Raw genomic sequence first — 27,632 nt, forward strand, 5'->3', positions numbered from 1 at the left:
CCTTATACATTCATATGATCTTCAGTGTCAACAGCTGGAAAATCTAGTAGGCCTACTAATTCAACACATATTAGGCCTACTAATTCTATTAGGCCTACTAATTCAACACATATTAGGCCTACTAATTCTATTAGACCTACTAATTCTATTAGGCCTACTAATTCTACACATTAAGTCTACTAATTCTATTAGACCTACTAATTCTACACATATTAAGTCTACTAATTCTACACATATTAAGTCTACTAATTCTATTAGACCTACTAATTCTACACATATTAAGTCTACTAATTCTACACATATTAAGTCTACTAATCCCATTAGGCCTACTAATTCTACACATTAAGTCTACTAATTCTATTAGACCTACTAATTCCACACATTTTTCTGGTATTATTTTTTGCCTTAAGGGCTCCTCCTGGTGGTTCTGAAGTGACGTAACACATCTACAACAGGATTGAGCAGAATTTATACATTTACATTTAAGTCATTTAGCAGACGCTCTTATCCAGAGCAACTTACAAATTGGTGCATTCACCTTATCCACTACACCTCTACAGGATATCTATCTCATTAGTAATTTACTAAGTCCTTCTGAACAGATCCTATTCATTTGTGTCCCTTTAACATGTGAAAATAAATCATCCTGCCAAGTATGCTATTTCAATGTTTCTAAATGCTGGTTTCATTGCTTTGAGATTTCTACAAAGAAGTCAGTTGTGTGAATAAAGTTTAGGTCATTGAAGTTCAAATTCATTGAGGTGGCTTCCCAAAATATATCGTAAATTCCCTTGGGAATAATAAAAGATAGGAGTCAACAGTTTTGAAAAAGACAATTTGCTTTTCTTGAAATGTTTTTTAACATAGGCTCATTAAAACATTAATTTAAAGTGCACATATGGGGAAAAAATGAACATTTACCACAGATTAAGAACATACATTCGACAATGATCAAATTAAATACACATTCCATTTCATCAAGTTTAGCAGGTCCTGGACCAGCTGAAATGCACTTGTGGCCTTGGTGAAAACCACTACAGTAATTTAGCAACTGATCCCAATCCAACCAGAAGAACTACTTGTACCGTTTTAATTTATGTACCTACAGTAAATAAAATCAGTATACCTTTTAACTTATTTTGATAAGACGTGACAATATATATTTTTTACATTGATGTAATCTTACTGTTCTTTAAATAAATAAATCCCTTGAGGAAAATATTTTAGAGGCGTGTAGTTAATGTTAACTGACCGTTAAGACTTAAAAAAGCTGTTTAAAAACGTTATTGGCAAACGTACCGTTTACTCTGACCACGTTCACATGCACACCAATATTCCGTTATTATTCGGGATACTCAAGTACTCTGTTTTTGAGCTGACACACGTTAACATCATATCTCGTTTACAATAACCCCAAAAAGTTTGTATCCCGGTTATGAGAAACCCGGATAAAATGCCTTGGATTTTCTGATCTTAGATGGGATACTGTGGCATATAAACATCTTATCCCGTTTACTGTTGTTTTTCGCAGTCTGTGTAGGCTCAGTTTCAGGTACAATGGGTGTTGTGTGATGTTGTCATCTGATTGTTAAAAAAAAATCACTTCCAAAAGTAGGCAACCTGCACAGTTCCATCCACCATAATAATTTATTTAGCTGATACTCCATCCTGGACCGTGTAGCGTAATTTAGACAACTTTCTGTTAACAATTTACGACATTTGTTTGTCAACGATAGTTAGATACATGCAGCTTCTCTTCCGCCATAACTTGTTGCCCCAGAACACTAAATAAAATAGTGTTCATCAGAATAATGTCTTACATTGACAGAATGAATGCATTAGTAATGTAGTTAAAACCGGTAAAGTTGTCTGTTTCGTTTAGGGACCGGGGAGAACAGTGGAAAGATTGGTCTGTGCAAAATGTCCAAATGTCATGAGTTTGACTGGTTTCAATGAAATTAAAAACTGAGAAAACGATGAAATAGGTTTATGATAAGACTTTAGTCTGTCTTGGGTGCATATTTTATGTGGTTGAAATACTGTCTGCTTGCATAACAGTGTCAACGATAACACATTACAGACGCACTCGCATTTTCTCAAGAGATGCTGAAAGAATTCGTATTTCTCCACTCCTGTTTCCGAGACAAAATTAACATTTGTTGAGTAATTCCACTGCAAGAAATGCATCATTCTGCAAGAGTTAATATTATATTACGCGACATGTGAAAGGTTATAGGCCATATTTCAGTTAATATTTAACCCATATCAACTTAAATGAGGAATAATCTGTTTATTCATCGGTACAGGGATATCGTGAGCGGGATATCAAAAGTGCATGTAAACAGCTTAACACGAATACGACCTTCTGGATTTGAGCTACTGTCCAGAATACGGTGCGCAGGTAAACGTGCTACAGGCAATGACTAAAAATCCACAGAGCGGACGTGTGACTGAGATTCTAGGAGTGAGTGATGGAGTGTTTTGTGTGTCTTTGAAATCTGATCTCTACTAAGCAAATGAGCAGATCCAAATCATTCTATACTCCAGCAAACTGGTAAAGGAATTGGAATAGTCGTTAGCTGCTTGGAACTTCCTATCTCAGACCACGAACATTGAGAGGGCCCTGCCCCCACTCGTAAAAAGCGCTGAAGTAATATCTAAAAAAAAAAAAAAAAAAACGCATTTCAGACCAAATATATACATAGACTGGACACACACATGTTGTACATACATCTACAGTAGTGATCAGTGGACATAGTCTGACTGACAGGCAGTAGGCCCCATAGGGAAGGAGTAGGAAACAACATGGCCGTCGTGAGGAAGGCGTCACAGCTCGTGTGTCCGTGCCCGTCTGTCCCTCCACATGGCCCGAATCTCAGTCACGATCAGCGGCAAGATGAAGACTATGCTGCACCCGGTCTGTGAGGCGATCAAATAACAGGGCCAAATATGTCACAAACAGGGACAACACAGTACCTTCTGTAAGATGCTCCTGAGGAGAATGAGTGGCTAATTTATGGCAGGACAGGAACATTGTCTCACATTATGGATTAGACAGATGATCTTACCATGACTATGAAAAAGTAGAACACACACATCCAGCCCAGCTTGCTCTCGATCAGCGATACCAAATACTGGAAGACAAGGTAAAAAAAACTCAACATTAAATCACTGGAAAGCACATATTTTTGTGTGTATGCATGTACTGTATGTATGTGTGTACTTTCTCTGTCTCTAGTGTGCGTTACCTGTCCCGCAGCAGCTCCAATACTCCCGGTCCCGTCCACTATGCCGGTGACGGTAGCAAGAGCCTCCTGACTGCCCCTGAGGGCCTCCTGTCGCCCCAGGTCTGCAGAGATGGCTGAGCTGATCATGTTGGACGGTCCTCCTATGAAGAAACCTGTGGTGGCCAGGAGAGCTGCATTCACCACCTGGTCCGGAGGAGAGTCTGAGGGGGGACAACACAGGGTTAATTCACATGTTTTCTTTTGTGGATTGTGTATGAGACACCAAGGGATGTGGTTCTACTTTTATTTTTCCGCCTTCAAGGGCTCCTCTTGGTGGTCTAGAATTGGCATAAACACAATAATGAACAATTTCCATTTTTTCCTTAAATAAATTGGATCACATTAAAATTGAATGCTGGCCTGAATAATATAGTGAGATGTTTTGGGCTATAAAAAGGAGGACGGCAGATGAAAGAAGGAGGAGTACTCACGGCTGTAACCCACCAGGGCTCCCATAGCCAGCAGCAAACTGACGGCTAACACTGGAGCTCTCTTCCCCATGAAGTCTGAGATCAGGCCCTGGACCGTACCACCTGGGGGAGGGGGGGAGAGAAAGAGAGAGAGAAAAAGAGAAGAGAGAGAAGATTAAATACACAATTTCCTGTACCGTCTAAAGGTGTCTACACAGTCTACGTTCCAAAAATTCAGTCGCACAACTATACGTCGAACTACGTAGAGAGCGTTGCAAACGGACCTCCATCGGCTCCGTTTGCGTAGACCCTTTTATACAGCACAGATAAATGACTCCGCATAGCTCGCTAGGATGTTACCACACCTGAACCGTAGCCAACAACACCAATGTCATTCACATCAACCAGTCAATACAGCTAGTGTTAACTAGGCCTGGGCCGTAACACTCGCCTATGATGCCTCCCACGTCGTACCACACAGAGAGCCTGTCGGCCTGGGCCTCCTTCCAGCCAAAGTTCCTGCTCAGGTAGAAGGGCAACCAGAAGAAGAAGGAGTAGTTGACCAGCTTCAGACAGGCGTACGCCAGGGAATACTGTGGAGAGAGGAGGACCGTCACCAGTTACTGAGAGAGTCATCTCAGAAAGCCAGAACTAAAATCTTCAGATCGTCAGATGCTCCAGAATACAATACTTGCTTTATTGGTCCATTTTCACAGGTAAGGTTCTGGGAGGAGAGGTTGAGAGAAAGATACTAATGCAACTAGTGACGTGTTCACCCCCTCCTAAACAAAACTGTCAGCCAAAGAATTGAGATAGAATGGAAACTCTTAAACCGGGAGGGGCTGATAGCAGAGAGGATGATAAGATGATAGATATAGAAATAGATAAGAATATAGACAGGGGGGGGGGGGTGAATGAAATAGGGAGATAGGAGGGTGAGTGCGAGAGAGAGAGTGGGTGACAGCCGACCAGAGTTAGAGGTCATGAGGAAGAGACATGGACACAGAGAGAGCTCTAGTAATATCCCACTCACAGGCAGCACCCCGGGTAGGCAGAAGGCCTGGCAGAATCCGATGGCTTTGGGTGTTTCCCGCAGCTCCTCATCCCCCTGCCGGGTGGTGTAGTACCCTCCGTCACACACCTCCTCCGATCCTTCCTCATCCTCTTCATCACTCATCAGAGGCCTGTGGCTGTCTGCGTCTCTTTCCACTGGTCTCAGACCTGTTTCTGACTCCAAACACAGACCTGCTGGGACAGAGAAACACTCTTCATCAAAAGAATCAAAGTACATTGTAGCTAAACTCAGCAAAACTAAACGCGTTTATTTTCAGCAAACGTAACGTGTAAATATTTGTATGAACATAACAAGATTCAACAACTGAGACAAACTGAACAAGTTCCACAGACATGTGACGGACAGAAATGTAATAATGTGTCCTTGAACAAAGGGCGGTGGGGGTCAAAATCAAAAGTAACAGTCAGTATCTGGTGTGGCCACCAGCTGCATCAAGTACTGCAGTGCATCTCCTCCTCATGGACTGCACCAGGTTTGCCAGTTCTTGCTGTGAGATGTTACCCCACTCCTTCACCAAGGCACCTGCAAGTTCACGGACATTTCTGGGGGGGGATGACCCTAGCCCTCACCCTCTGATCCAGGTCCCAGACATGCTCAATGGGATTGAGATCCGGGCTCTTCGCTGGCCATAGCAGAACACTGACGAGCAGTATGGATGGTGGCATTGTCATGCTGGAGGGTCATGTCAGGATGAGCCTGCAGGAAGGGTACCACATGAGGGAGGAGGATGTCTTCCCTCTAATGCACAGCGTTGAGATTGCCTGCAATGACAACAAGCTCAGTCCGATGATGCTGTGACACACCGCCCCAGACCATGACGGACCCTCCACCTCCAAATCGTTCCCGCTCCAGAGTACAGGCCTCGGTGTAACGCTCATTCCTTCGATGATAAACGCGAATCCGACCATCACCCCTGGTGAGACAAAACCGCGATTCATCTGTGAAGAGCACTTTTTGCCAGTCCTGTCTGGTCCAGCGACGGTGGGTTTGTGCCCATAAGCGACGTTGTTGCCGGCGATGTCTGGTGAGGTCCTGCCTTACAACAGGCCTACAAGCCCCCAGTCCAGCCTCTCTCAGCCTATTGCGGACAGTCTGAGCACTGATGGAGGGATTGTGTGTTCCTGGTGTACCTCGGGAGATTGTTGTTGCCATCCTGTACCTGTCCCGCAGGTGTGATGTTCGGATGTACCAATCCTGTGCAGGTGTTGTTACACGTTGTCTGCCACTGCGAGGACAATCAGCTGTCCGTCTCATCTCCCTGTAGCGCTGTCTTAGGCGTCTCACAGTACGGACATTGCAATTCATTGCCTTAGCCACATCTGCAGTCCTCATGCCCCCTTGCAGCAAGCCTAAGGCACATTCACGCAGATGAGCAGGGACCCTGGGCATCTTTCTTTAGGTGTTTTTCAGAGTCAGTAGAAAGGCCTCTTTAGTGTCCTAAGTTTTCATAACTGACCTTAATTGCCAACCGCCTGTGAGCTGTTAGTGTCTTAACGACCGTTCCACAGGTGCATGTTCATTAATTGTTTATAGTTCATTGAACAAGCAGGGAAACAGTGTTTAAACCCTTTACAATGAAGATCTGTGAAGTTATTTGGATTTTCACAAATTATCTTTGAAAGACAGGGTCCTGAAAAAGGGACATTTCTTTTTTTGCTGAGTTTATATGTGCTTTATATCATATTCCGCACACACAAACATTACTACAACTTTCTCACAAAAAAATATCATATATTTTTAACTTCCTCACGGAACAATAAAGATTACTTTCAAGAGAATTGACACAAACAATTAGATGGCACAGAAAGGAGGAAGTTGCTTCAATGTTTATTCTATTCTACTGAGCCTGCAAGTAAGCATTTCATTGGACGGTGTATACCATGCGTATCCTGTACACACGACTAATAGAACTTGAGACTTGAAGTGAAAGAATGTACAGTATGATACAATGACAGGGAGACAATTCCAGACCAATGAGGGAAACTGGGCATGCGTGGACCTAATACTCACCCACTTCTTTAGGGGAGGTGAGCAGACCAAAGAACACCACCACCCCACCGGCAAACTGCAGCACTGAAGTGACCAGGAAGGCATACTGCAGAAACAAAGCATAACACTGAGCTGACTTGTATTGTGAATCGTCCTGTTCGTGCTATGTAGCAAGAGGTTGAGAGAAAGACACCACCACATAACTTCACTTTTCTCTAGACAACAATGTAGTGACGTTTTCTTCTAGACTTACTAAATAGACCATTCCAGGTATTGTCTATGCTACATAGCATGTCCGTTTTTCATCTAGACCTTATGAAAAAGGTGAGTCCCAGAGCAGATCTGTAATAGGTATATCTGTGTGTGTCTGCACACACCTCATAACCGTACTTGAGAACACTGGATGCCAGGAAAGCTCCCAGAATGTTCCCAACAGAGGCACAGGCACTCCACAGGCCAAACACAAAACCTCGCCTGGAGGGAGGAAGAGACAAAGCGGTTACTCTCGAGAACATGCACAAAGAACACACAACATACTCAACACAATACTCAATTAGAACCTTGTCTTCTAGAATACAATAGGACCAAGAAGAAACCAGTACATCACAGGGTCGTTCCGTATGATTTCAATCCCTTTCTGACAGCGCCCCATTAGATGATGTAAAATAGGGTCTAATCTACAACATTTGTGAAAACGTGTCAAATCTGAGGTCACTTATTTTTAGATAATTAACATTAATGCTTAAAAAATAGAAGTCATTTTCTTAAAATGAAAAACAACAAAAAAAGAAAATCATAGAATAGACTGAAAACCCGGTTTGTAAGCGTTTAAATGATATCAAACTCAACCGTTTGTCTTTATCAGTGATAAAGACATGGATGTCTCATGGTAGGGTGGGGAATTGTTACGGGTTTTAGTTTCCATTTATGTTTTAAGGTTGGACTTTAGCACGTATAGCTCGTTAGCACGTAGAGCACACCGATTGGTGTCACCTTGTTAGTCAGTATTGGTTACACCTATGCTGGTTGCCATCGCTTTAGTGGGAAGGCGTTAACCTGTCCTGGCCCAGGCGCTATTTAAGAGCGGCTGGCCCTGTGCTCCAGTTGTCTTGATAGACGCAGAGGGTTAACACCTTTAGTTGGCGCACCCCATTTTGATTTCTAGACAAACAATCCTGTATCTGATTTTGTTTTGCTCCACCTTTTTGGTTTGCTTCCTGTCTTTAACCTTGGTTTTTCTTTTGTTTGCCTCTTTGGCTAATTTAATGGGCGCTAACGGTGGACGTCTTTTAGGTTTCAGTTAGTCAACTAGTCAAGTTTCAGTGGACACGCCCGTGTCTTTCAGAACCTCTCCTAAAACAACCCGTTTCATTTTGGTTGTTGGTCATTGACTCTTAGTTCCCCCTTTTGTTTGCCTGACACTTTTGGTTTTCTTGCTGGAGATTGTAACAGTATGCAACATGGGTCAACTTTGAACACCTATCTACTGAATGTTTTGGCATTCAGGTCCAAAAAGTTACTTTCTGACCAATTTTACCATGGGCAAACATGTATGAAAGGTTTCAGGCAAATCAAAAGGGGTCCAGTCAGAAAGTGATTGAAATCATTTGGAACGTCCCCGCAGTAAAGCAATCACCTACGGCTACTGTTTGTAAAGACAACTTCCGATTGTTGACATTCAAGGAGCTTTACTCAATCTGTGAGTGATCTGCATTGATCAGTAGTGATGGGGAAAACACAGTTTCAGATGAGGTTATTCTTTTTGACGATATTGCAATATTCTTTTTGCGCTAGTTTGCTGTACCAGCACCTAAACTCCAGTATTTTCCCTTCATAGCTTGTTCTCCATCTTATATTTAGGGAGCCCATTTGTTTCCAGCACTTTTATTTCCATGACTGACCAAAACTAGTTCTCATGGCTCTCTCAGACATATGGTGAGGAATATTGTTTGGAACACCGAATCGCAATAAAATCACAATATCGAATCACAATACATATAGAATTGTGGGAATCGCAACAAATATTGTATCGTTATAATATCATATGGTAAAGTCCCTGGCAATTCCCAGCCCTAATGATCAGAGTTGGAGTACACTAGTGTCATGGCAGAGAGAGGGATAAGATACTCACCCCGACTTGCCGAACCAGTTCCCCATGACCGCCACCACACAGGGCCAGACAGCAGACTGCAGTAGGCCGTTCAGCACCCAAAGGCCACAGTACAGGTAGATGTTATAGAACTGCAGCCACTCAATCAGGGTACCAAACACAAACTCCTGGGAAGTGAAGGAGGGGAACAACAGAAGGTTATATATGATTACGTCACTAAATAAACACAATGAAATGTAATGGGATCAAAATGCAGAATCTGCAGCACGTGACTATTGTAGTAATTAGGTTTTCACTAAGTACCTATTGTAAAAATCGGATGTCACAACCATGTAGATGTATATGAAATATAAAAGCAGTGCCCCACTTACCACTATGGCTGAACCACACAGACCAAAGCAGAGGACATACCGGAGGTTCATGCGATCTCCAATCACTCCACTCATATATAAGCCCTGCATGAATATTGTAAACAACACATGCATGTTTACCCGGTCATCCTGCTTTGACTATGCATCAGTGTGCTTGTTTCCATGTTGATAATGAAAGATGACATGAATTAATTAGCATTCATTAGTTTAAAATGTGCATATTAGCATGTGGCAGGAGACTGAAGTAAATCTGATCTGACTGATTAGGTTACATTGAGTTCCTGTTGCTAGACTACCAACCAGTAGCCCCTCCCCCATGACCCCAGCTGACCCCGACACTCACCACGGCGTAGGAAAACAGGAAGATGGTGTCGAGGACACCCAGGAACAAGGTGGCTCCATCGGAGTCGGCAAACAGGTTATGCTCCTCCCATGTCTGGAAGAAGATACAGAATAGACAATCAAAGACACATACAGTAACACAATAAATAAACTTTATATCATTTAACGCAAAAACGTTGTCAGAGTAACTGAATAAAGGGATTTATTTAACCATTATAACCATTTATTTAACCGTATTAGCTGTACTTCATGGTCTGTTTCAACATATGATCACATGCAGAGCACTCGTCAGTAGCTCCACACCTGATAACACTTCCCCATCCACTACACACAAAGTAAATATTGAGGATTGCACGTGAAAAGATCACTAAACAAACCCAATGGTGCAAACTGAGGCAAAATAGCAGACATCCAGGAGTTAAGTCATTATATCAGAGGTCATCCTTCAGGGTAGGCAAAAAGGAGGGATAATTCAAGGAAGTGAATCCACATCCTCCCGAGTACGTACCTCCCCGGGTGAGAAGGCAGGAGAGCTGGCATTCTGCACAGAGGGAGTCCACTGGGCTGAGATGCTCACTTTCACATTACTGAAGGTCTTCCTTGAGGCGTGCAGGAGGACATAGCTGGAGAGAGAGGGAGGGGAGACTTAATAAAGCCCTGTTATATTCCTAGCACAACAAGGGACCAGAAACATCCAGGGCCTTACAATGCTGTGTTGAGCTGTTTAAAGCAGCTGGTGTGCAGTACTCATTTACAACTACTATACATTCCTCAAGACTATAACATGCAATAAGAACTCTAGGCCATACGTCACTTCCTGATGACAGGGCCTGGAAAGCACAGCCACAAAATCTTTGGCACAGCTGAGTGGGGTCAAAGGTCAGGGTTCAGAGTGGGGAGGTCAGGATAGGGAATGTGAGAAGCACCGATTCAGCATGAATCTGATTCTTACTGCTCAACTGTCTAACACGTTCACTCTCTCCTACTCTGATAACAACCAGTCTGACCAAGAAGCAATGATGTCACGCTTTTTTTTTTTTTTTTACAGTGTAATTACAGTGGAGAGCTTTATAAGACTGTGAGTACTGTAGCTCCAGTCCAGGCATTAGCACTTTTTGGGCCCCTATTTACTTAAGGAGGGTGTAGGCCTATATGAGCACAAGTGAGCCTGTGTATGTATGCTCTGGTTTAAGTGCTTGTGTAGAGAGAATTTAGGGCAAAGAGAACTGGAATGAGAACTCTGAACATTCATAGGGTCTTAGACCAGATCCCTACAAGGCTGGTGGGAGTTCAGGAGTTGAGTTTACCTAAAGAAGGTGAGGAGGAAGGCGACCAGGTGATGGTGGGTGTACTGCGCCAGGAAGCCGCAGCACGGGGACGACATCACAGGGGTCACCAGGAGGGATGGGAGGGGGTGGAGGTCTTCAAGGGAACAGCAGGAGAGGCAGCAGGAGAGGGAGGGGGTTTAGAGAGGGAACAGCACCACTAGTTTATTCAACACTACAGCCTAGGTCAAAAACACAGCTTTGCCTGAAAAGAATGAATTGGGGTTTAAAGTCCTATGAGACCAGGTGGATATTTTGCACCATAGCAAATGTAGGTAAAAGGCCAATGATATAAAGGCACAAACAAATCACCAAAGGTCTTGGTCAGGATCTTCCAAAAAAAAAAAACATAAGCTTGTATTCGTTAACCTACTTCTCATTATGGGACCTTACTGTTAGTCCTACAGCCAACAAACCTTGGAACCTGGCCTGAAAGATTTATCTGAAAGATTTACCCTCTGAATCACATTCTTCCAATAAAAGCAAAACCCCCAAAAAGATTGCGATTTCCTTACCTACTTTTTTCGCAAACGTGTACTCGTTCTAGATAGGAAGAATTTAGCTATGGACAGCAATACATAGCCTTGGGAGCTGTCTTCTGTCTGCTTCTGTCGCTGGCTAGCAGCGCAGCACTCAAGTGACTCACTCTGGTGATATGTAAAGCATATGAAATACACTAGCTCGATACTTCTCTTTCACTAAAGATACATTAGGCATTGGATAACACTGTATGGAAATGCAAATATGTAATCGACATCAAACGAATAAGGACTTACCTGTTTTATTCACATCAACACCGACGCTAGCGTGAGATCAACTGTCTACAGTCCAGTCTGCTACAGTGTAGCAATCGGTTTTCTTTTTGTCTTCTTCTGCTGTGGTTTCACATTTCCTATTGCCACCAACAGGACTGGCGTGTGCCGGAAGTGAACGCATGCAAATAAGATCCACATACCCCTAGTTTCAGCCAATCGTGGCTTTTCGAGTCAGTAGGGGAAGAAATGAACCAATAGTATTGCGAGTCGTGGAGCAACAGCTCGGGGATGCAACCCGCTGTAGTTTGTCACCTACGGATCAGCTGTGCTAGTGTCGTCTGATAGAGAGCCAGGAGGCTGTTGTTAGTGCTTTTCAAGGTAAGTTCTCTCTCTTATTTTAATTTAACGCTTATTTGAGCTTAGAATTATCATACGGTCCAGAACTGTGTTTCAAGTAGTTTTCACAGTCTCTATGTGCTTGTGATTCTGACACTCGTTTTCTCCCTGACCAACTTGAACTGATTTCAACAGCCTTACCAATTGCTTTAAATACAATGTGAAAGGTTGGATCATTCTGTGGCTGATTCAACCATCTGTTCACTAGAATAAATGCATGTGTAGATCATGTCTCTAGCTAAAGGGGGTTTTATTTGAAAAAGAAAAAGAAAAGCCGATGTCACACAGCAAGTTTTACAGATGTACCATGCCTTGCTTCCTTTCTACAGCACAGGTTAAAACATGCTTACATGGTTCTACTTTTGTCAACTTTACATTGTAATTTGCTTTTGTCAGTAGCAAACTGTCAACTAACTGTCAAACCTCTCTCTTTCCTGGGCAGGGAGGCAAGAGCTAACCACCAATATGGCCACAGCACAGTCAGTCTTAATGTTAGCAGTATGTATCCTCATGATAACTGAGTTCATACTGGCACAGAGGGACTACTATGACATCCTAGGTGTGCCAAAAGATGCCTCTGAGCGCCAGATCAAGAAGGCCTTCCATAAGCTAGCCATGAAGTACCACCCTGACCGAAACAAGAGTCCTGACGCAGAGGCAACGTTCAGGGAAATAGCTGAGGGTGAGTCCTGTCAACTTCTGTGTTAGGTAGATGGGCACTCCCTTGTCTGTTACATTAGGGCTCGTTACGTCAAGTCCACATCAAATGTATTGGACGGAGTGTTAGTCATTCATCCTGTAATTGTATTAATACTATCGGAAACATTTCAACAACTAATGGATGTTTTTCCCAATCTTTAATATTGTCAGTGCAATATACAGGTGAACAAGGAGAGCAGTTGTTGATAATATCAATAAAAAAATGTATCTGGTTTAATTACAAATTTGCAAACAGGGATAACAATATCCCGCACAGGAGCAGAGAGTGTCTAACTGGCCCTCACCGAAAAGGCCCAATAGCCTAATCAGGAACACGAAATGTACTGCGAACACCAGCCGAGAGGCTTGTAGGAAGTCAAAACAAAAGGCCAGTGACTTTGTCAGCTGCTACAGAATCACAGTGTTCACAGACGATGCAATAATAATCAGTCCTTGTACCTCCAGTCTGGCGTCAATCACTATCAACAGATTTGAGTTTAATCCATAACAGTCAGCATCGAGTTTAGTGACCATCAACCTGAGTGCCACAAACCGAACACTGGAAATCATGTGTAATACAGAAAGGGAAAACGCGTAAATATGCTTAACATTGTGTTAATCACTCTAAATTCAATATGAACTGTATTGATCTTAATATTCCCATTACAGTCAGTTATGAAGTTTTTAAATGTTAAAGCATTTGTTGTTTTTCTGATGTCTGTGGACACCAAGAGACTCATGTTTCCTTTCCTTTGCCAGCGTACGAGACGTTATCAGACGATAAGAGGCGACGGGAGTATGACCAGTTTGGACAAGGCCCCTCCCCTGGTGAGCCAGGCACAGGAGACGGGAGGAGTGGGCAGCACTTCCACCAGAACTTTAACTTCAACTTTGATGACCTGTTCGGTCATAACCAGCACTCCCATCATGCCCATCACAAGAGGGCCTTCAACAGCCACTTCCAGGCACACCAGGAGGCCCAGAACAGGCACAAGAGACACTTCCAGGGCTCCTTTGGTGGAGAACTCTTTGATGATGTGTTTGAGGACATGGAGAAGATGTTCTCGTTTAACGGACACAGGGGCGGGGCGGACAGCCAGTTCCAGGGCTCAGCAAAACAACACTGCAGGACAGTGACACGGCGCATAGGGAACATGGTCACCACATACACAGACTGTTCTTGATTTATTATCACCACAAACACATCCCGCTACTCACTGGGTATGAGTTTAGCTATCGTGGGTATTTTGGAATTACTGTTAATTTAACACTTTGTGGAACATGATTTTGGGTGGTTTTGTAAAGAAAAAAAGGTGTGCTATAAATGTGTTGATGCCTATGGGCCATAAAACAAAATGTTCTCAAGCAATACCTTTCACTCATTTTGGATATAATTAAACTGGGCTTATGTATTAGGTTCTTACTTATGGATAGCATTGCATGTTACGATGCCTCCATTTGGATCTCAATTTGCTTTGTTTACATCGTGCTAAGCACCAGCTCTCTCAGGTTCTCTATTGGCTTCCATCTTTGTTTGAGAGTAGCAATTGTATTGAGTTGAAAAAAAAAAGAAGCATTTTATATCATGCGTCCTTTTATTTTCCTTCTGGAGCATTAAAATTGCTATGCAAAACCAAAGTAATTCTCTCTTTCAGAAAGAGTTCATCCAATATCATGACAAAGTCAGTGTAATAGCACATTTATATTGCTTATGCCTTGTAATTTTAGAGCTGTTGCATTTGATTGTGGACTTATTAATGCATTCCCCCCAGTGTGCTAAGTTGCTGTCACTTACTTCAAGGCCCATCTTAAACCTTTCCCGGTTATGAAAAGAGCACATGAGTTGAATCTCATCGTGAAGTTGAAGAGAACCTAGCCATATACATGTATCTAACATAGTTATACACCATTATCAACTGTTACCTCTTGTTTTTTTTTCTGCAAAGTGTGCCTCTTCTGCCATTTTATTTTGTGCAATATTTGCAGTCGGCACCTTTGTTCTCTGTTCTGTTGTCTCTGACCTCGACTTTGCTGCCTGATTGTCATTTTGTGTGAAACCAATGTTCAGTTATTGACTGCTGTCTGCACTTTCATCCTAAGGATTATCTATTTTTTAAATATTGAAAGGATGAGGAGTAGTACCTGTTTGGAAATAAAAATATATTTACTCTTAAGGTCCCTGCAGACTAAAATGTATTTCTACAAGTCCTATAATTCTATCCTATTTTGTTCTATTCTCTTGGTCCATGGATTTAGATTACTGTAGTATCTTCTAAATGTGTGTCTATTCTATTCATGCTCTGACATTTGATCAATTAATGTAAATCTCAGAATAGGTTCACAAAACACTATGTATATTATCATCTGCAACTATAATGTAGCTACTATTTTAGCCTAGCGGTTTGAGAGGCGAGCAAGCAACCGGAGGGTTGCCAGCCCTGGGTCTGACGGGAGCTGGTAACTGGATTGTTGACGGTATCAAATCATAGAGGCTGTTGCCTGCCGTTGTGCCCTTGAGCAAGTCACCCCACAAAAGCTCCCCGGCTGCCCAGTCTTTTGGAGGGGTTGGGTTAAAAGAGGATGTCAAATTTCGGTTGGAGCTTGTGTGCAATTGACCAGTAAAGTGATCATACACATCTATCGAAAAACGACATTACAATATGTTTTTGAGCAGCGGCCTTATCTTGGGAAATGCAGTCCTATTTGGAAAATTCAAGCAGCGTTTGAGAGCGTTTGGAATCTGGAAGACTACAAGTCCCAATAATACACAACGCAGTCGCAGACTGGTGGCAGTGGCTTATTTCAATGTTGTCTATGGGACGTTGAATGAATTTGAACAGAGCTGGTGGACAGCTGTTCCATTACTTTATCTCTCTAGAAAGGTGTCAATTTAGCTTGAACATGGAGGCTCTAATCGCCGTTATAAACACGCTTCAAGATGTCTTCAATACAGTGGGAGCAGACATAATACAGCTGCCGCGGATAGCAGTCGTTGGAACCCAGGTAAAACCCATCCCCTCGTAGCTGTCAAAATAGGGCTGCTAGGCTCTTCACATGACACTGAAAGATGCCTACATGGCTAGCTAGCTACATACATTGTTGTCTATCCAGCTATTTTGTGTTCGAGGGTTTCATTATGTTCGGCAAAACATCCGGATTGCTTAAAATGAGCCATTGAACCGGAGCGTGGTGCAGTTAAAAATACACCCCTTTCTGTCTCTGTTTGTGCACGAGCCAGTTGTGTGGCTATTATTGGTGTGAATGTGTTGGTAGACACAACGTGGACAAACACTCAGCTGTGTGACGGTCTTGTCTGTTGGTTTTTTGTGTTCTCCTATACATGCCGCCCTTGACAGTTATTAGGGACATGTATACCAGACCGTTCACACCTGCACAAGCAGTCTATCTAGGGTTATTCCATAAATGATTGTGATCATAGAGATCTTATTAATAAAGTATTCTAATCATATGACTGTAATCCCGTGTGGCTCAGTTGGTAGAGCATTGTACTTGCAAAGCCAAGAGTTGTGGGTTCGATTCCCACTGGGGTCACCCAAATGTTAAATGTGTACACCACACGACTGTAAGTTGCTGTGGATAAACGTTTCTGCTAAATAACAAGTATGATACATTATATTATTGATTCATATCCCATATTCCATGACCTTATTTTGGTTAGGTGAAAATGTGTATCTTAACCGTGTGTTATTGTATTCCACAGGCGTGGAAGGAGATGAATGGGGCAAATTCTTACACACCAAAAACAAGGTATGACTTATCTCAAACAGTGATATGTGTTGCTACTCATGATATTCTGTTTTCTGTGTTGTTGATTGAAGAAAATATACATGAACAAAGCTGGTCTTTTCAGATCTACACAGACTTCAGTGAAATCGGGCAGGACATCGAAAATGAAACGGAAAGAATGTCAGGTACTAACAAGGTAAGACAATCACAGTGTAATAATTTAGGACTTTATAAATTAACCTCCTTCATATCATACGTCCCTCACAATTTCAACACAGCTAGTCATTGTTTGTCATTGTATTTCCTATAGGGGATCAGTGATGAGCCTATTCACCTGAAGATCTTCTCTCCTAATGTGGTGAACCTCACTCTGGTGGATCTACCCGGCATCACCAAGGTAACAGTGACTAGAGATGGAGATGAACTGTACACTAAGTGTCTGCTCTGCATAGGTGAAGCTAGAAGCCTCGCAGACATGCACGGCAACTGAAACCTTGGCTGGCACTTGATACACTAGAAAGACTCCGTTGTCAGTCACTCCTCTGTGTTTTGTGCCCCCCCCCCTTACAGGTACCAGTGAGCGACCAGCCTAAAGACATAGAGGTACAGATCAGAGAGCTGATCCTGAAGCACGTCTCCAACCCCAACTCCATCATCCTGGCTGTGACCGCTGCCAACACAGACATGGCCACCTCAGAGGCCCTCAAAGTGGCCCGTGAGGTCAACCCCGACGGTCAGTACTGGGTTTGAGTTTTTTCCTGCTTATTTAGTTGATGGTGACAGTTTGGATGTCAGGGTTTTTCTGCTTTGACCCTCATTTCAGTTTTCACATCACTGTAAAATGGCTATAATGCTCACTTTCATCCACAGTATTTGGGCAGCCACTTATCTCTCTCTGCGACTGGTAAAAGTGTATGTTGTGTACAGTATGTTGTGTTAGACTCCTTTCTCTAGTCTGTCGTTGTGTACAGGCAGGAGGACACTGGCGGTGGTGACGCTGGTACTGATGCTATGGACGTCCTAATGGGCCGGGTCATCCCTGTCAAACTGGGCCTCATCGGAGTGACCAACAGGTCTGGCGTTATACTCTACTGTAGCGGGTTACACTCACTCCCAATAATAGCCTCTACTCTATCTTACATAAAATGAACATCAGCTGAAACATGTCTTGTGTTATTGTGAAGCCGACACGTCTCTGTTTCGTGCAGGAGTCAGTTGGACATCAACAGTAAGAAGTCGTGAGCGATGCCATCCGAGATGAAGATGCTTTCCTGCAGAAGAAGTATCCCTCTCTCGCTAATTGAAATGGAACCAAATATCAGGCCAGGACTCTGAACAGGTGAGAATATTATTGTTTCCTCCATAGGGCAGTTAGATATTACATAAGCACATCAGCAATGGTAGTGGCAACTACAGTAGTGACTTGTAGCAACACTTGCCAGTCAAGGTTCTTAGCTCTGATCAGCCAAAATGGTGGTCAGGCAAACAACCTATGAATCGCAAAGTGCAACCTACTTTATCTAATGCAACTTTGAGATCTCAGATATTGTGCCCATAGAATTGCAACTACTAGAATGGAATTCTGTAATAGGAATTTCAAGGTGAACAAAAGAGAAGAGCAGTCACAGATAAAGTCGATCAAAAATCAATCGGATTGATTTTTGCAGCAGGAAGACCCCTCCAGCACAGAAGCAGAGAAAATGTCTAACTGGTCATCACTGAGAAGGCCTTTATAGTGCATTCGGAAAGTATTCAGACCCCTTGACTTTTTCCACATTCTGTTACGTTACAACCTTATTCTAAAATGTATTAAATTGTTTTTCCCCCTCATCAATCTACACACAATACCCCAGTGGTGTAAAGTATTTTAGTAAAAATACTTTAAAGTACTACTTAACTTGTTTTTTGGGGTATCTGTACTTTACTTTACTATTTTATATTTTTGTCAACTTTTACTTCACTACATTCCTAAGGAAAATAATGTACTTTTTACTCCATACATTTTCCCTGACACCCAAAAAGACTTGTTACATTTTGACAGGAAAATGGTCCAATTCACGCACTTATCAAGAGAACATCCCTGGTCATCTCTACAGCCTCTGATCTGATGGACTCACTAAACACACATGCTTTGTTTGTAGATTATGTCTGAGTGTTGGAGTGTGCCCCTGGCTGTCCTTCATAAAAAATGAAATGGTGCTGTGCTTTGCTTAATATAAGGAATTAGAAATGGTTTATGCTTTTACTTTTGATACTTAAGTACATTTTAGCAATTCCATTTACTTTTGATACTTAAGTATATTTAAAACCAAATACTTTTAGACTTTCACTCCTACTTGAATCATTTTCTATTAAGGTATCTTTACTTTCACTCAAGTATGACAATTGAGTACTTTTTCCACCACAGCAATACCCCATAATGACAAAGCAAAAACAGGTTTAGACATTGTTGCTAATTTATATATTTATTTTATTTTAAATATTACATTGACATATTGCGTTGTTGAAGTAACTTTGGCAGTGATTACAGCCTCGGGTATTCTTGGGTATGACGCTACAAGCTTGGCACACCTGTATTTGTGAAGTTTCTCCCATTCTTCTATGCAGATCCTCTCAAGCTCTGTCAGGTTGGATGGGGTGCGTCGCTGCCCAACTATTTTCAGGTCTCTCCAGAGATGTTAGACTGGGTTCAAGTCCGGGCTCTGGCTGGGCCAGTGAAGGTGGTGGTGGAAGCATCATGCTGTGGGGATGTCTTTCAGCAGCAGGGACTGGGAGACTAGTCAGGATCGAGGGAAAGATGAACGGAGCAAAGTAGAGAGCGATCATTGATGAAAACCTGCTCCAGAGCATTCCGAACCTCAGACTGGGGCAAAGGTTCACCTTCCAACAGGACAACGACCCTAAGCACGCAGCCAAGACAACGCAGGAATGGCTTCGGGACAAGTCTGGCACATTTCCGCGTTGTCTTGGCTGTGTGCTTAGGGTCGTAACATATAATGTATGTAACATAACAAAATGTGGAAAAAGTCAAGTGGTCTGAATGCTTTCTGAATGCACTGTACATCGTAATCAGCTGACAACTGTTCTGTAAACACCAGCCAAGAGGCTTGTAGGAAGTCAAAACAAAAGGCCAGTGACTTTGTCAGCTGCTACAGAATCACAGTGTTCACAGACAATACAATAATAATCAGTGTGTCCTTGTACCTCCAGTCTGACGTCAATCACTCAGCAGATAGTTTAATCACTCAGCAGATAGTTTAATCCATAACAGTCAGCATCGAGTCTAGTGACCTTCAACCCGAGTGTCACAAACAGAACACTGGAAATCACGTGTATTACAGAAAGGTAAATGTCACACTTAACTGAACATGAACTTTGTTCGTTTGAAATATTCTCATTACAGTAACCTACTGTATCTCATGAATCTTCAAGGTCTCAGATACTGTGCCCATAGAATTAGAACTATTAGATTGGAATTCCCATTCAAGTCCCATTCAAATCAATGTTCTGTAAGTTCTATGAGTCTAATTCTCCTGACCCTGCTAGGTTACTGATGCACCACATCAGAGACTGTCTACCGGAGCTGAAGACACGTATCTACGTGCCGGCGGCCCAGTACCCGTCTCTGTTGAGCAGCTACGGCCAGCCCGTGGAGGACCAGAATGCCACCCTGCTGCAACTCATCACCAAGTTCGCTGCGGAGTACTGCCACACCATCGAGGGCACGGCCAAGTACATTGAGACGGCCGAGCTGTGAGTAGTAGTACCCTCTCTGTTCCACAAGGAGGTGCCGATGTGTGGGAAAAATGCCTGTGAAAACCCAGAGATGCACCTTATGTAGTATTATTACCTGTATTATGAAGTGCTTGAGGCGAATAGCATTGGGGTTTGAATGTTGGCACTATTCCTTTGATTCATAGTAGCACAACGTGTTTGTCACAACACGTTAACTTCATCTATCCTCTTTTTTTCAGACGCGGTGGTGCCAGAATCTGTTACATATTTCACGAGACTTTTGGGCGAACTTTAGAGTCAGTGGATGCCCTAGGAGGACTCAACACCATAGATATCCTGACTGCCATCAGGAACGCCACTGTGAGTAGAAGTACTGAGAGGTTCTTCTTCTCTCCTTCTGACAGTATTGACTAAAGAGTGGGCATACCTTCAAACTGGGGAACGGATAAATAATCATCTGTCTTTCTTCTTAATGCTACTTTGTCTGAACAACACACGGTACATGTCTGTCTCTAGTCTCTAATTGCTCTCTCGCTCTCTCCCTCTTTCCGTCTCTAGGGCCCTCGTCCGTCTCTGTGCCCGAGGTGTCGTTTGAGCTGCTGGTGAAGAAGCAGGTGAAGAGACTGGAGGAGCCCAGGCTGCGTTGTGTGGAGCTGGTCCATGAGGAGCTGCAGAGGATCATCCAGCACTGCAGCAACTACAGCACACAGGTAGACACAACATACATACATACATACATACATACATACATACACACACACACACACACACACACACACACACACACACACACACACACACACACCAACACACTGTCATGTATAACTAACCCAAAAACTCTAAAACTAGCCCTAACTCCTAGCTCCTTACCCTACAACTAACACTAATTCTAACCTTAACCCTAAACCCCCTAGAAAGAGCATTTAACCTTGTGGGGACCAACAAAATGTCCCCAGTTTTTGTTCGTTCTAGTCCCCATAAGTATAGATAAACACGTCCACGCACACACACACCTGATACCTGTGTGTTTTCCATAGGAGTTGTTGAGATTTCCAAAGCTCCATGATGCCATAGTAGAAGTGGTCACCTCTCTGCTCAGGAAAAGGCTGCCTATCACCAATGAGATGGTACATTCAGGTTCAAACGGTGTAATCTGCACGTGGATTATTTGTATGCCAACTGCATCGGGTTATTGTATCGCATCACATACAAGTCTCCTGTTCCAGGTGCATAATCTGGTGGCCATAGAGCTGGCCTACGTCAACACCAAACACCCTGACTTTGCTGATGCCTGTGGGGTCATGAACAACAACATAGAGGTGGCAGCTCATGACCTTTTCTGTTGACAGGAATTCTGTAGGATAGTAGTTGGGATGTACAAATAACATGATGACCTATGCCATTTAGCAGACGCTGTAAGCCAAAGCGACTTACAGTCATGCGCGCGTACATTTTACATATGGGTGGTACCGGGAATCAACTGAGCAACAGAGGACATTGTGTGTTGTAAAAGGGATGCAACTTTCTTCCGTGCTGTCTGTGTCCTGTAGGAGTTGAGGAGAAACCGAATGAGAGAGCTGCCCACTGCAGTCCCCAGGGATAAGGTAACTAACTGACCACCGTATGTAACAGTTTAACTTTAGTCCGTCCCCTCGCCCCGGGCGCGAACCAGGGACCCTCTGCACACATCAACAACAGTCACCCACGAAGCATCGTTACCCATCATTCCACAAAAGCCGCGGCCCTTGCAGAGCAAGGGGAACCACTACTTCAAGGTCTCAGAGCAAGTGACGTCACAGATTGAAAGGCTATTAGCGCAGCACCACCGCTAACTAGATAGCCATTTCACATCAGTTACACGTACTCTGAATCTCTTCTATAATACTCTAAACAAAATGGCTCCCAAGCTCAATCTCTCCAGCTCTCTTTAATCGCAATATAATACCAATTGTCCCTGGTCTTTCCTTCTTTACCTCTCCTGACTTCACAAGTCCCTTCTCCATTCTCTCTTCTCTTCCTCTTAGTCAGTAGTTAATGGTCCAGTCGGCCAGCCTCCCAATCCTACCGAGCCCCCTGCCTCTGTGGACGCGGAGGGTGACAAGGTGGGGCATGAGATGGGCATGCTCCGTGCTTCCTGCTGTGCTCTGCTCTGTGTACTCAGTCTGCTCCCCAGCCCTCATGCCCTCTCTTAACAATGTCCTCTCTGCCTTCTCCCTCTCTGTGCGTTTGAGTTTGGCTCTGGATTAAATAGATTGGTTTGTATTGGGATTCTGCAAAGCACCTCGAGGCACAAGTTGCTGTAAAAAATGGCTTTACATCTGATTGTTTGTGTGTAACCTCAGGCTCCCGGAGCAGGGCCCAAGGGGGACCAGGAGGGGACAGGGAACTGGAGAGGCATGCTGAAGAAAGGGGACGAGGGGGCCCCCAGCTCTGGCCCCTCCAGCCCTCATAAGGGCCTTGCCGTCAACCTGCTGGATGTGGTGAGCGAATAATAAAGTTATTCAATTTCAAAATGCTGTGTGGTGCTCTTCAGTGATTGGCTGATGCTGTTGCTCCTCCCGCTCCTCCCGCAGCCTGTTCTCGTTGCCAGGAAGTTGTCTTCTCGGGAACAGCGTGACTGTGAGGTCATCGAGAGACTCATCAAGTCCTACTTTCTCATCGTCCGGAAAAACATCCAAGACAGGTGCTTTCTGACACTGTCCCTCTCTCTTTGGGAAAGAGGATACCTAGTCAGTTGCACTGAACCGAAATGTGTCTTCCGCATTTAACCCAACCCCTCTAAATCAAAGAGGGGGCTGCCTTAATCGACATCCACAGTACCCAGGGAGCAGTTGTTGTTTGGGGTTAACTGGCTTGCTCAAGGACAGAGCTGCAGATGTTTTTCACCTTGCCGGCTCGGGGATTCAACCCAGCAACCTTTTGGTTAATGGCCCAACGCTCTTAACCACTAGGCTACCTGCCACCCTTTGTATTTCTGTGCAGTGTTGAAGTCTAGAGGTATTTGCTCCCATTAGGCCAGCAGCTCAGATTTCTCCCTCTTCTCTCTCTCTCTCTCTCTCTCTCTCTCTCTCTCTCTCTCGCTCTCTCTCTCTCTCTCTCTCTCCCACTCTCTTTCTCTCTCTCTCTCCCACTCTCTTTCTCTCTCTCTCCCACTCTCTTTCTCCCTCCCTCCCTCTTCCGTACTGTAGCGTGCCCAAGGCAGTGATGCACTTCCTGGTGAACCATGTGAAGGACAGTCTGCAGAGTGAGCTGGTGGGTCAGCTCTATAAGTCTGGTCTTCTCAACGACCTCCTCACTGAGTCTGAGGACATGTCCCAGAGACGCAAGGAGACATGCTAGAGGTTGGTACCTTAACCATGAACAGAGAGGATTGACACACATCCTCTTGCCCATTCACTCTCTGGATGGCAGACAAACACAAGCCATGTCTCAATTGTCTCAAGGCTTAAACATCCTTCTTCAACCTGCCTCCTCCCCTTCATCTACACTGGTTGAAGTGGATTTAACAAGTGGCGTCCATAAGGGATCATAACTTTCAGCTGGATTCACCTAGTCAAGTCTATGTCATGGAAAGAGCAGGTGTTCTTAATGTTTTATATGCTCAGTGTATATTGGCACGAAAAATGTGTTGCACTTTGCCTATTTATCAAACAACTTGAAGGTGTTATTTCTAATAAAATGACAGTGCTGCTGTATTCTGATTTCAATTACTGTAAAAAAAAAAAAAAAGATTGTGTAATTTTGTACCGTGACCACACTTGGGACCTGAAATGTCCTGCTTCACCACTATGTCTATGAGCCTGAAAGAGCCATAGGGACCAATTTTATTGGCAAGAATACATTTCTGGATTTTGCTGAAATCTGCCCAGAATAAAGTCATTAATTGTCCAATTATCACAACATCAATGTAAATCGTGCAGTGCTCAAGGACATTTGATATAGAGCATACTTAAATGCTTAAGGGATTTGAACTTGCAACCTCTTGGTTGAGTCCATCAATGTTTCTGCAGTGCCACCACATCCATACTTATTGATTGGAATATATGTTTAACACACTCTCAAAGAATAAGGCTATGGTTAAGGAACAGTGTTGTTCCCTGGGGTACAAAAAAACTCAAACGTAAACTTCACAGCTACACATATGATCTCACATGGTACAGTTCGGTACCTTGCAGGTATAATGGGACATTTTTCCACCCAATATTTGGAATATAAGGTACAATCACTGTGCTTTGATAGATGGGGGCATTTCATTGTAGGGCTCACTTGCATATTTGGGGCATGGTCAAATATATATATGTATTTGTGGCAACCATCGGTAGAAGTTTAAACGTTTGATGGTTATGCCACGTCAAGTTGAACACCTCTAACGTTGTCTGTTCTGCAAACTTTGTAAGAAAATGTGTCGGTAATGAGCTGCACTGTAAAGAGGTTAGTGTGCATTTTGTTGCCAGAATTTGCTATGTCTTATCTGAAAACCATTTGTAGGTAAGTTTTTGTAAGATTCATAAGTACTAACCGGCAAACCGTTGTCAGTAACCTACAGGCAACTTGCTTTCACTAGCAATGCATGCTAGTAACCTACTGTGTCTTCGCTGACTTCCTGTTGACAACATGTGCGTCACTTGCTAATTGGCAGCATACTGTAGCAGTGGCAGAATATTGCAGGCGTGGCTTTCAACTAGCTCTTTTTGGTCTCCCATGAGAGGGAATGTAGTCCCAGTTCATGTGGTCTGTTGTATTCTGTTCATAAACACTGAGTTTGTACGCTGTTGCTTATCCAGTCTTATTAAAAGCGAACATAAGTGCATTTGATGCCAAAGAGCCATACAATATTTCATTTTTAGCTAGTCACCATGTCATTGTAATACCCACTTTCTTACCAGACCACCAGGTCAGTGAGTGTGACAGATTAGCTACAGTAAGTTACTGTGAATCTTACAATAACCCACCTGCAGCTAGTTGACAGTAAGTTATTGACAATGTTACTTTCTGTGAACCAGCTGCCATTATGCTACTGGAAAGGCACAGTAACATCTTAACAGTGCAGCTCTTGACTGTCAACTGTTCTTACAAAGACTGCAGAACTGACAGTGTCAAAAGAGGGGCTCAACCATCATCAACATAATGATACATCACTGAAACTGGTATAACATTTCCACTGACGGTTGGCACAAATACAATAAATGGCCCAACATATGCTAATGAGCCCCCGCCAGCACATTGCCCCACCTACATTTCAAACTGCAGTAATGATTGAATATATTGGCAAAATCGTATTTGTATTTTATTTTTCCATTAAAAATATATATTTTATTTGAACCCCTTTTTCGTGGTATCCAACAGTCTTTTCCCATCGCTGCAACTCCCATACAGACTCGGGAGAGGCAAAGGTCGAGTGCCCTCCAAAACACAACCCAGCCACTGCGCGCTTAAACCAGAAGCCAGACGCACCAATGTGTCAGAGGAAACACCATACACCTGGCAACTGTGTCAGCATGCATTGTGCCTGGCCCACCACAGGAGTCACTAGTGCACGATGGGCGAAGATCATCCCTGCCAACCAAACCCGGACAACGCTGGGCCAGTTGTGCACTGCCCCATGGGTCTCCCAGTCGCAGCTGGCTGCCCAGACTCAAACCAGGATCTCTAGTGGCACAGCAATTCAGTGCTTTAGACCACTGTGCCACTCGGGAGGCACCGGGTAAATATTGTTTTAAACATTTTACTAGATTATCCGCACATTTCCCGACCAGTATCATGTACCTCTGAAGGTACAACAAGTGTACATTTGACCTTTTTGTAAACCAGGGAACAACATTGTACCGTAACCGTACTCTTATTTTTGAGAGTGTGTGGATATATGTTCTGCTGCGACATTAATGCACTCCAGACCGAATGTGTGCAAGTTCAAACCTGAGTGCATTTATGCACACTTAATGTTAAGTGTCCCTGAGCACGGCTACTTTTTTGTTGGTGTTGTCAGATAATCTCACAATTATTGACTTGATTCTGTGCAACTTTTAGCAGTGCAAACATGTATTCTTGACAATAAATCTGTGGCCGATTTCTATCATGGCCACAGACCTGGTGGTGTAGCAGGAAATTCAGGTTTCTGGTGTCCCCCTTCCGGAAATCACAAAGGATTTCATATGTGAAATATCACGTGAAAGCGTGTTTTTGAACACTTTACGTGACATTTCATATGTGAAAACGTGTTTTTGGAACACTTCCCATGTGAAATCATGTGCAAGTGAAATTTCACATTTGAAATCATTTGCAAACGTATTTTTGGAACATCACATGAGATCATGTCTTCACGTGCTTACATGTCGTCATTTGTAGTTTCATGTTTTCACATTTTGCTTTACATATTGTCACGTTATCACGTTAACTTCACATATGATCACATGCGATCTCATGAAATTCATGTGGTTTTTCCGTAAAGGGTGAGGACCATATTAGGATGTTTGTAAGATGTTCTCAAGGCATGTGTTTTACCAGTTGTCAGGACATCATGTGATGGTCCCAAACCATCCCAAACAATTTATAAGTAAAGTAATGAAAAGGTATGGTGGTTTTAAAGTGAGTGGTTCGCTGTTCAGCTAAAATATGACCTGCGATTTGAGGTGTGGTGATATTTCTGCTGTGCCACAAAGTCTGTAGTATTCCCCTACACATTCATTACCTATACACTTAGCGAAAGAAAGCCATATGCACTGCTATTTTAGTTATCAGTTAATCTGTGTATTTTCACATCATTGATTTAATTGAGGTATTTCAGTCATTTGAGGGTTTTCTGTATATATATCTAATGTTGGCGGGGCATACTATTCTTTTTCATTTTTCAGTGTTACTCCTGAATCACTATGATAAATACATTTTTTCTTGAATGTATTTTTGAACAAAGCTGAGATTTACTTTTAAGTCCAGTGTAGGAATACAGGTGAAATCAGTTTTTGACACAGACATGGTGACGTAACAGGCAGATTTGAATGCCGTTCAAATCCCAGGTAAGGACAAAATGAATACTAATAACTGTAGAAATAAACATACACCAGGTAATTATGTGTGTCAAATATGTAAGTTGAAAACACTATGTGAAAAGCACTGTGTATCATTTTTGTTTTCACATGTGCAGTATTCCAAAAACCCGATTTCACACGTGAAACATCACGTGAAGTGTTCCAGAAGCATGTTGTCAAGTGAAATTTCTTATGCGAAATCCTGATTTTCTACATGTGAAGTCATGTGTTTTTTCTGTAAGGGATTGCACTGTGCAGGCACTATTATGTGTTATGTTGTACTGTGGTATTCTATGTGTGGTTAACAAATAGATGTATTTATTTCAATCACTTGTGGCCTTGTCTAATAATAATAATTGATTGGAT

General features: G+C 43.0%; 2 protein-coding genes and 1 pseudogene across 4 annotated transcripts; 2 read left to right on the forward strand and 1 right to left on the reverse strand.

Annotated features, from left to right (window-relative positions):
• Nucleotides 1-821: 821 nt before the first annotated feature.
• On the reverse strand, nt 822-11,821 carry LOC129838884 (sugar phosphate exchanger 3-like). Of its 3 annotated transcripts, XM_055906135.1 has the most exons (15): nt 11,686-11,821; nt 11,425-11,556; nt 10,892-11,006; nt 10,093-10,207; nt 9,586-9,678; nt 9,243-9,326; nt 8,893-9,038; nt 7,139-7,235; nt 6,783-6,867; nt 4,731-4,945; nt 4,149-4,290; nt 3,719-3,820; nt 3,249-3,448; nt 3,069-3,134; nt 822-2,919 (listed from the first exon to the last, which is right to left on the reverse strand). In XM_055906135.1, the coding sequence occupies exons 3-15, from the start codon at nt 10,966-10,968 to the stop codon at nt 2,827-2,829; spliced, it is 1,515 nt and encodes a 504-aa protein (XP_055762110.1). In that variant the 5' UTR covers nt 10,969-11,006; nt 11,425-11,556; nt 11,686-11,821; the 3' UTR covers nt 822-2,826. The 3 variants fall into 3 exon arrangements, with proteins under 3 accessions (XP_055762110.1, XP_055762111.1, XP_055762109.1); XM_055906136.1 differs by lacking the exon at nt 11,425-11,556 and having other exon boundaries at nt 4,731-4,942; XM_055906134.1 differs by lacking the exon at nt 11,425-11,556.
• Nucleotides 11,822-11,944: 123 nt separating this feature from the next.
• Nucleotides 11,945-14,937, forward strand: LOC129838322 (dnaJ homolog subfamily B member 9-like). Its single transcript, XM_055905235.1, has 3 exons — nt 11,945-12,042; nt 12,503-12,742; nt 13,519-14,937. Exons 2-3 carry the CDS (start codon nt 12,526-12,528, stop codon nt 13,941-13,943), a joined length of 642 nt encoding a protein of 213 aa, XP_055761210.1. The 5' UTR covers nt 11,945-12,042; nt 12,503-12,525; the 3' UTR covers nt 13,944-14,937.
• A 482-nt stretch (nt 14,938-15,419) lies between these two features.
• LOC129838403 (dynamin-1-like protein) lies at nt 15,420-27,593 on the forward strand (annotated as a pseudogene).
• Nucleotides 27,594-27,632: the final 39 nt, after the last annotated feature.

The sequence above is a fragment of the Salvelinus fontinalis genome, chromosome 39 (genome assembly GCF_029448725.1).
Source record: "Salvelinus fontinalis isolate EN_2023a chromosome 39, ASM2944872v1, whole genome shotgun sequence".
NCBI classification, from domain to species: domain Eukaryota; kingdom Metazoa; phylum Chordata; class Actinopteri; order Salmoniformes; family Salmonidae; genus Salvelinus; species Salvelinus fontinalis.